General features: G+C 41.6%; 1 protein-coding gene across 1 annotated transcript in view; it reads right to left on the reverse strand.

The window, feature by feature from the left end:
• CSGALNACT1 (chondroitin sulfate N-acetylgalactosaminyltransferase 1) overlaps positions 1-14,373 on the reverse strand; it is a 77,998-nt gene that overhangs the window by 22,695 nt on the left and 40,930 nt on the right. The window contains exon 3 of the mRNA XM_012662913.1: positions 3,879-3,980. Coding sequence (XP_012518367.1) covers positions 3,879-3,980 — 102 coding nt within the window. The remainder of the gene's footprint in view (positions 1-3,878; positions 3,981-14,373) is intronic.

Consider the following 14,373-nt stretch of genomic DNA (forward strand, 5'->3'; position numbering starts at 1 on the left):
CTTACCAACACATACACTCCACGGCAGGAAAGCATCTCATTTCTAGTACCTCGATCTCAGAGATGATTCCCCTAAAAGATGCTTTTGTGTCCTTGTGACTGGACAAAGATGAACTTGCAATGGAGAAAAGGTCAACTCTTGCTGATTCATCTACCAGTTACATTTTTTAAAAAAAACGTCCTTTTATATAGATAGCTCCAAGAAAATATCTACTAGGCCAGTGTTTTTTATACTATGGTCCATGGATCATCCCTGTCAGCATCACACGTGAAACTAGTTTGAATTATTGGTTCCCAGGCTTCGTCTCAGGCCCAGTGACTCAGGATTTGTGGGGCTGGATCCCAGGAATCAGCATTTTAAAAAAGCACCCCAAGTTATTTCAAGGCATATTTATATTAAAGAACCACTATGTCAGGCTTTAATCTGAGATTAACTGAAGCTTGAAAAAATTCTGTAGAATAAGAACCAGATACTGAGAACTGATTTGTACTGTTATCTATGGCAGTGGCTTGTAAACATTTTGACCATGATCCTTACAAAGGAATACATTATACATCATGATGCAGTACACACGTGTGTACGCGCGTGCGCGCACACACACATACAAATATACTCTGAAATCAGTTTCACGAAACAGTACTTTTCCTTACTACCTGAGATTCATTCTGATATTCATAACCCACTAAATCTATGTCACAACCCTCTAATGAATCACAAACTGGGGTTTGCAGAACACTGATCTATAGCAATTGAAATGTAAAGCTCAATTGAGTAAGCGTAAACCTAGGAAGAGAGTGTAGAACACTGCATACTAGTCATTAAACAAGATTTTTAAAAGAGATTCTTAAAATATACGCATTTAGGTGGATTTACAACAGCTTAATCACAATACTCATCTCCAAAAGAAATAAATTTCATTTAGTATGATTACAAATCTTATTACATTCAACTAACAGTTATGGGTTTTAGGAGGGACCATATATCGGAGTGAAAATTTGATGCTATGTTAAGACTGAGTCCTGGAACTTAACAGATCCTGGCTTTCCCATGTGCCAGGGATGACAGCCTGAGTAACGACCCCTCTAAGCCTCGGTTTCCTCATCTATGAAGTGGGGCTAATCACACCATCTATCTCATAAGAGTGTTGTGAATATTAAATAAGATAACTCATATAAATAATAGTGGAATTATTGAAAAACAAGATGCCTTGGAACAAAAATGTTATCGCCTTAGAAGAATAAGATACTTAAATAAAGCCTCATTTATAAGCTTACATACAGATTACTATATACACAGATTTACTATATACCTGGCATTATCTTTGTTTTGATGAACAGATGTTTTCTATATAAGGCGCTGTGCTAAGTACTAGTTACAAAGAGGCATGAGATGGAGTACCTCTTATTAAACAGCTTATACTCTAGCTGCAAAATTGGACAACAGAAAGAAATAAAAATTACCAAATCATATGCCAATTGCCGACCATAAGAGGTACTGGAAGTGAGTGCAATTGGAGTGCAGAGAGAAAAGCGCAGGGGGTCAGGAAGGTTCCAGAGGTGGTAATGAAAAAGCACTGAGGTTTGAGCAAACAAGGAGGGTGGAGGGAGCCCCAAGAAGAGGAGAACAACAGGAGTGCAGACAAAAGGGCAAACTCTGTCCCCAGTTTGGCCAGTGAGCAGTAAGTCCTAAAGACAAGGTTAGGATTAAGAGCCAGTTTGGGGGCCAGGCTAAGGCAATGGGTGATATAGGAAGATTCATCTGGCAGGTAGAGTGTGGAGTAAACTGAGGCTGGCTGCGGAGCTCTGGGCATTCCTTGAAGAGGTGACATAATTAAAGCAACACCTTGGGAAGGGTGGGATGTGTCCCAAAGCATCGGTGACATCAACACTACAGATATTACCCATTAACAGAATGATATCAACACACAAAAAAATGAGGTTTGAATTGGTTTTGCCAAAGTTTACGTTACATTACTTTAAAGCATTGACTGACTCAGCCTCTAGCATGAAGTTCTCTGTATCGATAGACTGATCACTGGCTGTTTTCCAAAGTTTTAGGTAAACCATCCATATCACTCAAGTGATTTTACTTTTCTTGTTCAGATTCTATGCATTCTCTGCACACCAAGCCACATCTTTGGGTTGAAAATTCAGCTTGCCAGGTACCTTGATATGGAGAAGAATGCCTTGACTCTTGTCACTAGAAAGGGTCTAGACTGGCCTTCTACTTATCCACCAGACTGGTATAAATTTGGTTTATGGTTATGTATAAGCATCAACAAATGTATGCTCATTCTTGGATGTGCTGGAAATATGTCTGACCTAGTAGGATGGATATTGTCACTCCTGGCTGTACTTCAGAGTCACCTGGATAGCTGCTTAAAATCCCTCAGGGTACAGCAGCTAGTCAGAGAGCAGAAAGCAGCCCCCCAGGGAGACCACTACCTTCTCGTACAATGGTTCTCGATCCCAGCCTCATGTTAGAGTCATCTGAGAAACTTTAAAAACTCCATGTCCAGGAATGGACACTGGCAGAGATGTTAAAACCTACCCAACTGAGCAGAGGACATGAATTCTGATCGTCCATGCTCTTCACTCCTAAGCAGAGATGAGAAGGACATTACGATGCATTGGAGTTGGGGCATTTCTATTTCATTTACATTTAGGATATTCGATTATTTTATTCTATTTTGTCTCCATTAGATGGCCATAGCTTAAATTGCTTTAGAGCAAGGGTCAGCAACCTTTCTGTAAAGGGCCAGATGTTAAAGAGTTCAGGCTTTGTGAGTTATACAGTCTTTATGGTAACTATTCATCTCTGTAGTTGTAGCACCAAAAGCAGCCATAAGTAATATGTAAACAAATAAGTGTGCCCACATTGCAATAAAATTTTATTTATAAAAATAGGTGGCCAGTGGGCTGTAGTTTGCAGACCGCTGCTTTAGAATGTTTGAATAATTACAATTAGCATTCAGATCTGGGGCCCGTTAATACAAAACTAGTAACAAAGCGTGAAAATAAATACAGAAAATACACTCAATCTTGACTTTTATCCCTCAACTATCATCTAATTGTAATTTACCAGAAATTTAAAACAGGGCCCTGTTTATATCTCAATCTTATGGATCTATACATATGTACTATTTCCCCCACCTCCCTGGTGAGAGGGGCAGTACCATTCTCACTTCCTCACTGGTAGAAGATGCCACAGCAGTTACTTGTTTATTATGATAGGGAAAAAAAATCCATCTATGCTGCTTTATGAATATATATTTATTCCCCATGCAAATGAGTAACCAGGTATAAATATACAACCTGAGGTCTAAAGTTTTTGGTTAAATCATTTCTGTTCAACTGAATAGGTTTAATTGCAGATCCTGCCTTGGCCATCACTTCTGGTTTTGCTCTAATGTCTCCAAACAAATAATGAATGAAAGCCCAAAGGGCGAGACCATTTGCTATGTGGATGGGATCCAAGGATGGATGTCACTCAGTCTTGCAAGCTGTGGCTGAGATGGAGCTCACTGCATTCTACCTAATTCTCACTCTGGGACAAAGTCCCCAGTCTATGGTGATGAGAGTGATCACATCCAGTCATGCAGAAGCTGAAAGAGGCCACATTCCCCCACCACCACCTCGCTGCAGGGCAGTTTGTCTCCACTGTCAAAGCCATCACCCCTGCACAATGAAGACCAGACAGGGTGGTCTCCCTGGGAAGGAGGGCACAGACTTCCCCCTGCACATGGCCAGTGATCAGTCAATCCCCCAGTTCGCCCACAGTGTTAAGGAAAATAAAACCAGGCAGAAGTTGCAGCCGTCGATGTGTACTTCTGAGTTCAGTTACCATGACTCCTTATTGTAGCTCCCTGTCATACTCACTTGGAAGTGTTTTCAAGTATTCCTTTGACTTCATTCATTTCTTCTTTCCCAAAGTAAACAACGGTGAGATGAACTCTCCCATCCTGTTGGATGCACATCTCCCTGGAAAACACAACACACACATGTCTGGTTCCCTGTTTTCACATGAACACAAACAGCTTTTTTCTATAAAGTGCAAAAAGGGTCTTGAAGTAAAGTAAGTAACCAGCCAGGACAGCAGAGGTGGGGAGCCGAGGCATTTCTGGTTGGCCATCCTGACTGTCTGCATTTATATATGAATATATCTCACCAGGAAAACAAGGAAATTTAAACATGCAGATCTGGAAAATCAAAACTCGGATGCAAGGCACCACAGGTCCCACCTGCCACAGGCCTCGCTCCTTGGGGCCAGTGTCGTGGAATGTGGCCTCGGTTCTTATGAAATACGAAAGACGAGAATTCCATTTTGCAGATGAGAAAGCTACAATCCAGGAAGGGTAAGACTGGAATCCTTATCTATGCCTCCTCTCTCGGGTAGGCTGAGCACAAATAGTCCTACAGACTGAATGAAGGAAGGTAAAAATTCTTTTGTTTAGGACTCCAAAATACTCAGAAACATCCAGTGTGACAACTGTCAGAGGGAGTGACGAGGCAGAAGCACCGTGGTTGGGTTTCACCTTTCCCAAGCAGATGCAGTCGCCTCCACTGCATCCCCATTTCCCCTGTGACTCTGATTACCCCAGACACCTGGCACCTCATGCTCCAGGGTCCCGACAAAGCAACCCTCTGGCTTTGGACCATCTTTCCCTGCGTCCCGACCAGAGCTTATTGGCTGTTTGCCCACATCCTGTCCTCTCTACCATAACCCCTAATCAATCCAGTAAGGTCCTCTGCCAGGGTTTCTTCACATATGCATGTGTGTGCATGCGAACATATGTATATGTGCACGTAAACGTATGTGTATGTATATATGTAAATACGTACATGTGTAAATATGTGTCTGTGTACATACATGTATATACATATATGTGCAGTCTTCCACCAGTATCCATGGGGGATTGGTTCTAGGACCCCTGCAGATATCAAAATCCAGATGCTCAAGTCCCTTATATAATATAAAACGGAGTAGTATTTTGCATAGAACCTACGCACATCCTCCTGTCCACTTTAAATCATCTCTAGATTACTTTTAATGCCTAATAAGATGTAACTGTGGTGTAAATAGCACTGCATTGCTTAGGGGATAATGACGAGATCAAACGTCTGTACATGCTCAGCACAGATGCAACCACCCATTTCTTAGTATTTTTGATCTGTGGCTTGCTGAACGGAGGGTGTGGAACCCATGGATACAGGGGACTGAGTATGTAAGTGTACGTGCATGATTTTTTTTTCATTTTTTTTTTATTTCAGCATATTATGGGGGTACAGATGTTTAGGTTTATGTGCATGATTTTAACATGAGTTTTCTAGAAACAAGTTAATGGAAAGATTCTATTGGTAGGATGGTATTTTGTAATATTTTGCATTTTGTCTGTTTTGTTCTTCCAATTTTTTTTCTCTCTCCGTTGGCTACTTTCCTTAACCCCCGAACAACAATCCACATCATAGCTCTCTAGAAATCCCTGAGCTGTAATTGCAGAGGCCAGTTTATTCAATGCTTGTAACGATGGTATCAAAGAAGAGTGACTGTCTGCCTGAGGTTGATGGAAGAAATCCAAAGCAAGAGAAGGTGTGGTTCTTGCCCTCAAAACACTTCACTTGGAAAATAAAATGAGCTCAAGCAAAATCTGCAGACACCTCGTGGCACCAACAAAAAGAACATGGAATTCAGAAAGCACAGCAAACCCTGTGGGCTGCAGAGGTTGAGTCTTGAAGGAGGAACAGCGTTTAGAAACGGAGAGAGGAGAAAGAAGACACTCCCAGATGGAAGAAATAGGGAAGATGATCTCGACTGGGCACACAGGGCTCCCCCAGTCACAGGCTTGGTCCTGAGAATTCTGTTTCTCAGAATTCTGAGAAATTCAGGAAGGAGGATAGAGCTACCTCAGGACCCCAGAGTGACGGTGGAGGTCTTAGAAGCAGACAAGCTACTGGGAACAGAGGCCTAGGGTGTCACGACACACTTCAAAGCTGAGACCACAGTCCCTGCAGACTGAATCATCACCCACCAACAACAAAATTCTCTGCACATAAAAGATCCCTTTCACCAAATTGCCAAACAATGCCTTCACTTCCTTTGCCAGGGTAGAATAAAAGCACACACACAGGGCCAAGTGCCAGACAAACCATGCTTGAAAACTACGTGTGCAGTTGGAAAAAATCCATCCCAGAATCAGGAGAGGGTCACCCGCAGAGCCTGAATAAAAACCAGACTCATTTTTCTAATAACATCTTTGCTGTCTCCCTCTCTAGTATTTTTATATCCATTCAAAGTACTTCCTGATTTTAAGAAATAAGATAGAGACGCCTTGGGCCTTTATTCTTTGTAACCAGGTGAAGTTTCCCCAAAAAAAGGCAAAGCTGAATTTGTTCTGAGCCCCACCTCCAGGGTTCTATTCCATTTATTCATTTATTCTTTCATTCATTCAACAAACACTTGTTGACAACATACCATATACCGGATATTCTACCAAGAGATCTTAAAAAATAAGACCTGTCTGTCCTTGAGAAGTTCTCCATCTACTGCGCAAAACTAAAACTCTCCAGGATGTAATAAACAAATGCTCTAGGGAAGTGTGAGTCCAGTGCTAAGGAACACCATCGCAGTCTGAGTGATCTTTGTCCTTTTCAAAACAATTCTCACTCGACTCCACTCCCTGGGAAGATATGTGCAAGAAGGAGCATGCACATGTGTGACTATTTTCATGAGTATGATTTTGGTTTGGAGGTAAAAGGTTAAAAAGTAAAGTGCAAGGGACGAAAAGGTAGAAAATCTTGTTCCTGCATGTGAAGACTCCTGCCTTTCTTTGCACTGTTAACTATTTGTAGTTGGACACATGCTATGTGGATCCCAAGTTGACTTATGTGCCTCTGGTAGCATCTATCTATGAACAACTTGCCACTGTTGTACGTGAAACCTTTGCAACCAATCTCAGGAACTTCGACTTCCCAGGAGCTCTCATGGAGCTTGTCATTTTCCCACAGTTGCTGTACACAAAGCTCTCCAACCAACTCCCATGTGGTCATTCTTCTACCTCAACCTGGAAGCCTGGAAATTCTGTTTCTATTCCACAAAGACCTTATCTTTTTAGGATATTTTTTCTTCAAAGAAAAAAAAAAAAAAAGAAACAGTTCCTTCTCCCCCAAGATACTGTAACACAGAGTACAGAGACTAATTAAGATACATTTCCTGTCAGAAAACATGTATCACAGTCACTTAGATGCCTGTATTTCTATTTCCCAAGAAGCCAAGAGCCCTTTCACGGTCTTTGAGTTCTGTTATGAATTGGTATGACGTCCCTGTGGAGAGGTGTGTGTGAACACTGTTCACGTCCTTAGTATGGAGGTAAGGAGATGACTTCCAATGACCTGCCCAAGCTGGGGAGGCAGCCAGGTACACAATCCGGGTTTCTTAAGGGCTCACCTGGTATTCACCTGCCCTGGTATTCACCTGCCCAGGTCACCTGAGCCACAGGAGGGATGCACCTAGGAAATCTGACAGCCCTGCTCTTGTTGTGTAGCACTCACTACAAGCTGAGTAGCTTGTACGGCCACACAGAGGGGAGAAAAAGCCTCAACAAAACTCCAAATGCACATGGGCTGTGGGAAAGATCGTTCAATTTCAGTTCCCTCATGGGAACCAGTTGGGAATGACCTGCCCAATCTGGTGGACTGGTGGCAGGCTGACCCAAGGCCTGTTTGGAGGGGGAACTGGTCCACCTTAGCATTGTTGTCAGCCTTGACCTGCTAACTCTCAATTGTGGGAGGAGCTGTTTCATGCATTTTAGGATGTTTAGCAGCATCCCTGGCCTCCAGAACTGCATGCCAACAGCACCAACCCCAGTTACGACAACCAAAAAGTTCTCCAGACCTTGCCAAATGTCCTAGGGCAGGGGGAGGTCGGGGTGCGAAGCCACCCCAGTTCTGAACCATTGTCTTAAGAATCAGGCTCCGTAACAACACCTGATTTGTCAGAGGGGCAGTGTGGTTGTAAAAACACACACATGCCTGGAGCTCGGCCTGCTCTCCAGCCAGTTCCTGTGGGCTCATCTGAGTCCTTGGGAGAGACAGGGCTGCAAAAGACACTGAAAGGCTTTCTTTGCAGAAAAGAAAATTATGAAGGGTGTTGGGAGCTCAAGCCAGAGCTTTTGGGGGAATTAACATAGTGGTGTTGGCACAGTAAAGATGCCAGTGGTGGGTATGGTAGCAGCAGCCTCTGCTGCTATGAGCCAGGCACTTTGGCTGTTGTCAGAAGCGTGAGTTTACACTTCGTGTAGCTGATGTCTGTGCAGTCAGTGGAGGCTGAACTTGTGTCTGACCACACGTGAGACATCACGAAAGATACACAGAACACCTGAGAGGGGCAGAGAAGGTTGCAGATCTTGCCAGAGTAAGTGAGAGAGAGAGAGAGAGAGAGTATGTGTGTGTGCGCAGGAAACCTGTGCTTCTCTCACAGTTAGCAATACTTATCTGTATACTGTAGGCTGAGTGGCCTAGGGAAACATGGATTCGATAATAAACATTTACTGAGCACTTTTATGTGTAATGCATTATTTCCATTGGAGGAAGATTTACGAAGGATAACCACGTATGGTCCACGGAGGGGAACCAACCAACCAGGTTTGCCTGGGACTCTCCAGATTTTAGCACTGAATATCCCTTGTCCTAGGAAATCGCTCAGTCCCGGGCAAAGTAGGATGACTGGTGCCACCCTAGGTATTCACAGTTTATGGGAAGAATGGACAGTTGAAGAACTATATTATGATGCAGGATGGAGTAACCATGGTAACAGAGGTATAAGGAGCCAAGAGGATGCAGAGGAGAGTACAGTTAATTTCTAATGTGTGTGGGGGAAGGGGTGCTAAGGAGAAAGGAACATCCAAGCTGATCCCTAACAGGTGAAGAGCCACCCACAGTTGGAGAGAAGAGAAAGGGCTTCCACTGCTGAGAAAAGGCACATGTGCAAGGAAAGCACATCACTGTTTTTTCTAAGTCAATTTTCTACTCAAATGTTTCAGGTATGAGAAGAAAGTCTATTTAGGCTTTAGGTAGTGTCCCAAGCAAATGAAGTGATACACAACAGCTCATCAATTTCCAAACTTTACCTATGTCTGCTGTGATAAAAAGAAGAAAATGCCTTAGCCACGAATGGCTTGGGAATCAGAGACAGGTACTGCCTTGGAGAGAGAGCACGGAGTTATTGGGGACCTTCTGAAATCTGGCTTTAAAAACCAGTTTTCTTTCTTCAGTTTGGTGGCCCTCTCCCCTCCCATCCACATCAAGATGAATTAATATATAATTCTTGTGTTACATTATTTATGTTGTCTCAGTGTTAAGAAATTAGTGAATTTTGACTTTCAATCAAGCAATTGGGATCTGCTTTCCTGATTGCGCATTTCAGATCAGAAAATGAGATTTTCCATTTGATCATTTTTTTTTTTTAACTCTGGGATAGAGGTTTCTACATAACCTGTGGCTCATATGAAATAAAAACCACCTTCTATTAAGCCCCCAAAGAGAAACCTTTATCCAAAATAAGGCGAATGATACAGATTAGTGTCTCTCAAACATTTTAGACATAAAACTTCCTTGGTGCAACCAGAGCGTATGAATAGTGAAAAGACCTACGGGAGAGGGAGAGGGGTTGAGTGAAGTGGGAAGAGTATACTACATAAAATGTATTATTTTCCTTTTGAGGAAGACAAAGAAACTAAGTGATCTCTACCACAATCCAAAATTTGATGGCCTGTGGCCTTTCTGTCACTTACACCAACTTAGCCATAACACTCAAGTCTCATTTCAATTTCAGAGATTTTACAGTTACTGCCTTAAAAAAGAAAAAAAAAATTTCAAAAATTTCCAGAACCATCTTAATGGTTTTAGCCCAAAAAGGTATAAAAGAGAATTGCTACCTAAAACTCAAGTAAAAGATCTCCTCGATACTTCCTTAGAATGGCATAGACGCCTTGCGAGGGATAAGAAAAGAGTCAGGAGGAGAAAACAAAGAAGAATATTAAAACAAAAATAACCAGTCAAGTCTGAGGAGGAACGTAGCAACCAGGAAAAAGGTTCTGAGTCCAGCTGGAAGCAGACAAAATAAAAATCAAGCAAACTTGGAATGAACTGAGAAAGATTTTTTGAAAATCATGAAGAATAGTTTCCACAAAAATCTTTTTTTCCCCTCAAAGAGGCTCAGAGATAAAGACTCAAGGAATATCCACAGCTTTGTTCTTTTGAAATGCTTTCTGGTACCACAAACGCACAATGAAATAACATGAGCTTACAAACTGTACCATGGACTCTAGGAGAAATGAAGCAACCAAAGAATAAATGTGAAATTTGTTTTAAAGGCAAAATGAGATGATTTAAAAAACAAAGAAGCAGAAGGGCAAGCAGGTTTAAGCCAATACACTACTGGACAAAAGGGAAACACATAACACCGGAACTAGTTTTGAAGCAAGTTCTTCTGGGTAAGCGCCCTCTGTTCCTGGCCCCCGGTAAAGGAGTCCTAGGATGGAGTCTCCGAAAGAACCCAGGGAGGCATAAGGGCATTCGTGAGAGGGGAAAGGGCGCAGGAAGCCTGTGCGGTTCCCACACGGGCCAGGACAAAGACGCAAGGGGGAAGGATCCTGCTACAGCACCGCCATGTCATCTCCACGGACAGGAACAGAATCACGTGGTGCGTGAGTAACCCCGTGGCACCGAGAACAAAGCAGTCCACGTTGCTATCCAGGAGTGCAGTGGGGACTTTATTCTTACTCTGGGAGACGACCATGCTCAAACTTTAGCATCACGATTTCTAGTAAATCTTAGGAATGTCATTCATTTGGTATTCATTGCCTCTTAAATGAAATTCCTTAGGGTCTGGTGCTAGGAAAAAGCTGGTCTCAACCAACGAATGGTAGGGATCAGTAGGCTTCTTTGCATTAAATACTAAGGGCTGAAGTGCACCAGGCTTTGTTTTCCCTTCTCCTTGCCTGCAGGGAAGCTCAGAAACCTGGTGTTTTTGACACTTTCATTGTTTTCATTAGTTCCAGCTTCCATAGGTACACCTCTCCCTCATCCTGTACTGTTATTGAGTCCTCGTTCATTGAACTTTATAAAAGGGTTTATTAAATTTGTATTTTTTGGTAAACATAAGTTTTAAGATTAGTTGATATGACTATAATAAAAATAATGATGATAATAAATACCTTAATCCATGTACCTCATGCACCCAGGCATCAATTTGGTCCACAGGGCCCATCCCAAGCACAGTTCTGGGGCATTAAAACAAAAATGGCCTTTGCTTCCTTACAGACTGCACCCCATGCCTGGCCATCACCCCAGGAGAGCTCATTTGTGCAGCTCTAGCCTTCCCCAGGCCACTGTGTAGCTCGTGACCAGGCCTGCTCTCTCTCAGGAATTCCAGGCTCCACGTCTATTTTTTCTGTGCGAGAAGATTTATTTATTCTAAGACTTAGCCATGTGACTCTTTTCTAAGTGAATAATGAACAAATTGATGCTGATGTTAAAAAAAAAACAAACCTAAAACTACTTCTAATAATCAGCACAGAGCTGCAAGGGAGCCAGGGCCCATCTAGGCCAATACTTTGATTTTCTGGAAGAGACTAAAGATGAGATATATGAAGGGACACATAAAGGATTCTTCAGCCAATTGTATCAGAGTGAAGGATGTTGACATATGAAAGCAGCGGTCTTCATGAAAGACAATTTTTCCACAGACTGGTGGAGGGGGGAAGGTTTGGGGATGATTCAAGCACACTAAATTTATTGTGCACTTTATTTCTATTATTATTACACTGTAACACAATGAAATAATTATTCAACTCACCATAGGCTGGGGACCCCTGTATTAAAGGCAATGCATTGGAAGGATAACACGTTAAATAAATTAATCTCAAGTAGTGATCATTGGAAACTATATCCCCAAAATAGTAGAAAATGGCAAAAATCCTGCCACCAATAATGACCAACGAAAGGGACATAATCTTCTGCCATAAACCTCACAGAGGGGAGGCTGAGGAAAGAAATGAGAGATTCCACTTTAGCATCTGTGGAGTTGACAAAAGCAAAGGAGAAAAGATAATCCCATTTAGCCACAATCCTTTGTCAGAGCAGGAAGAGGAAAGGAGTGAAAACTACAGAGAGGCAGATGAAGCATCTTAAACCTATCTCCCCCGTACCTCCCAGAACCAGGGCCCAAACTGTTTTTCTCTTCTTTTTGACTGGTAGGACTGGAAGGAACTGAAGACAAGTGAAATAAGTGAGCAAGTGAGGCTGATCCTTTCTGATGCTCCAGGCTTAGCCCTCACCTGAGGCCCATTCTGGGTGCAACATACATCTGCCCCTCAGGAAAAAGATTCATCTAAATTAGGTAGAGTGAGCCGGGCACGATTCACACATCCATCCCAGGGCCCAGAAGAGCCCCAAGAACCGGGAACTTCAACAAAGGCTATGCAAAGCCCTAACTGAGCTCTTTCTATCCTCCACCCATCCTTTCACAGTACAAATAAAGAGACTAGAATATACCCTGTCCTCAAAATATAACAACGAGTTCTCAGTCAAGATGAGGAGAGAGCCAGTCCACCCATGCTCTGTCAGAGCAAACAGAAAACCTGGGTAGTCCTCCACATATGATGCAAAGATAAAATGAAACATCATAGTAACCATATCCCAAGAATCAGAACACAATTAAAGGAAAAAAAGGAAATAGATTTAAGAAATAAATAGCATTCAAAGCGAAAGAAAAACTTAGTCCGAAAGAAAATATAAACAGAAGAAAATTCTCTTATGTTTCATATTTTAACAGAAATACGAATTGAATAAAAAAAAGTTCAAAGAGGAAAATGATGAAAACAACAGAATAAGATCAGCAGGCACATTGTGTGCTGAGAAAATAAACTGACAGCCAAAACAAGCAGAAGTAATACATTAGAAATAACAAGTTACAGAATAGATACATTGAAAAATTGAATCACTGACATAAAGGAAACGCTTAAGTGAAAGCAGATAAGAGACTAAGGCATTAAAAAAAATAGAAGCCAATACATGGAGAAGATCTGAGAAATAGACAGCCGTGTCCATGAAACAGAGAATCCGATAAATGGAGCAGGAGAAGTACTCAAATATAAAACACCAAAAAATCTCCCCGATATGAAAGAACCCACAAAACTAAAGAGGAAACTCTACTCCGGGAAGATTGGACAAAAAACAATAGATGCTGAGATGAGACACATCCTGATTAAGTGAATGTGTTTTGAGACTAAAAAAGGAATTCTGCAGGCATTCAGGCAAAAGTCAGTTGTTTTCAGGAGAGACAAAATAAAGCAATCTTAACACTTCTTGGTACCATTAAATGCTGGAAGGATGCCTACAGAGTCCTGAGGAAAGAGTGTGTGTCCCAAGAATTGTAAGCCCAGCCAACCTATCCTTTTACTATAAAGTAATAAGTAGGTATCCTGTTCTCAAACACTTTTGGTCCTTCTTGAAAAAATTCTTTTTTTTTTTTTTTTAAAGAGACAGGGTCTTGCTGTGTTGCCCAGGCTGGAGTGCAGCGGTGGGATCATAGCTCACTGCAGCCTTGAACTCCCGGACTCAAGCAATGCTCTCATGTCAGCTCCTAAGTAGCTAGGACTATAGGTACACATCACCACGCCCAGCTAATATTTTTTTTACATTTTTTATAGAGATGGGGTCTCGCCATGTTGCCCAGGTTAAAAATAAAATTTCTTGACCATGAAATAGAGCCAACTAAGAACTCAGGAATGGAAAGTTATTGGAAGAGGACTGCTAATGAATACACTAAGTCCACTTAAACCCAGAGCTAGAACTATAGGAAGTGCAGTTACAAAACAGAATGTAGAGGTTGCAAACCCCAACAAGGTCAAAACAATAGACAGCTAACAAAAACCAGATGAAGAGACAGAGGAGGCAGAAAGTGTAAGTGCTGACTTCCCTTTCTTATTGCAATTTTTCAATCTAGTCTAAAATTAAAATATGTAGTAAAAAATAAATAATTCCGACCATTTTTGTTTTGCAAAAATCACATTAACTTCAGAGGGATCTCTTAGGAACTAATCTCTTACAGTGAAGGGATATTTTCTTAAAGTTCAGCAATTTCTTCTGTTACACTTTAGATTCTCTTTTATAAATCTAAGAAAGATAAATTTTCATTCTTTAATTAGAAATAGAATGTACAGTATATCTCATGTTGCATTAAATTATTCCCTGTTAGGGAGATATTCTTCTATCTGCATATATGCAAAGATAGGTACTTGGAATGGTATTCAAATAATGTTAATAACGGTTAGTTCTGGGAGGCAGGAATTGGAGGGACTTTTTTTTTTTTTTT

This window comes from Propithecus coquereli, unplaced genomic scaffold (genome assembly GCF_000956105.1).
Source record: "Propithecus coquereli isolate 6110/MARCELLA unplaced genomic scaffold, Pcoq_1.0 Scaffold79, whole genome shotgun sequence".
NCBI lineage: Eukaryota > Metazoa > Chordata > Mammalia > Primates > Indriidae > Propithecus > Propithecus coquereli.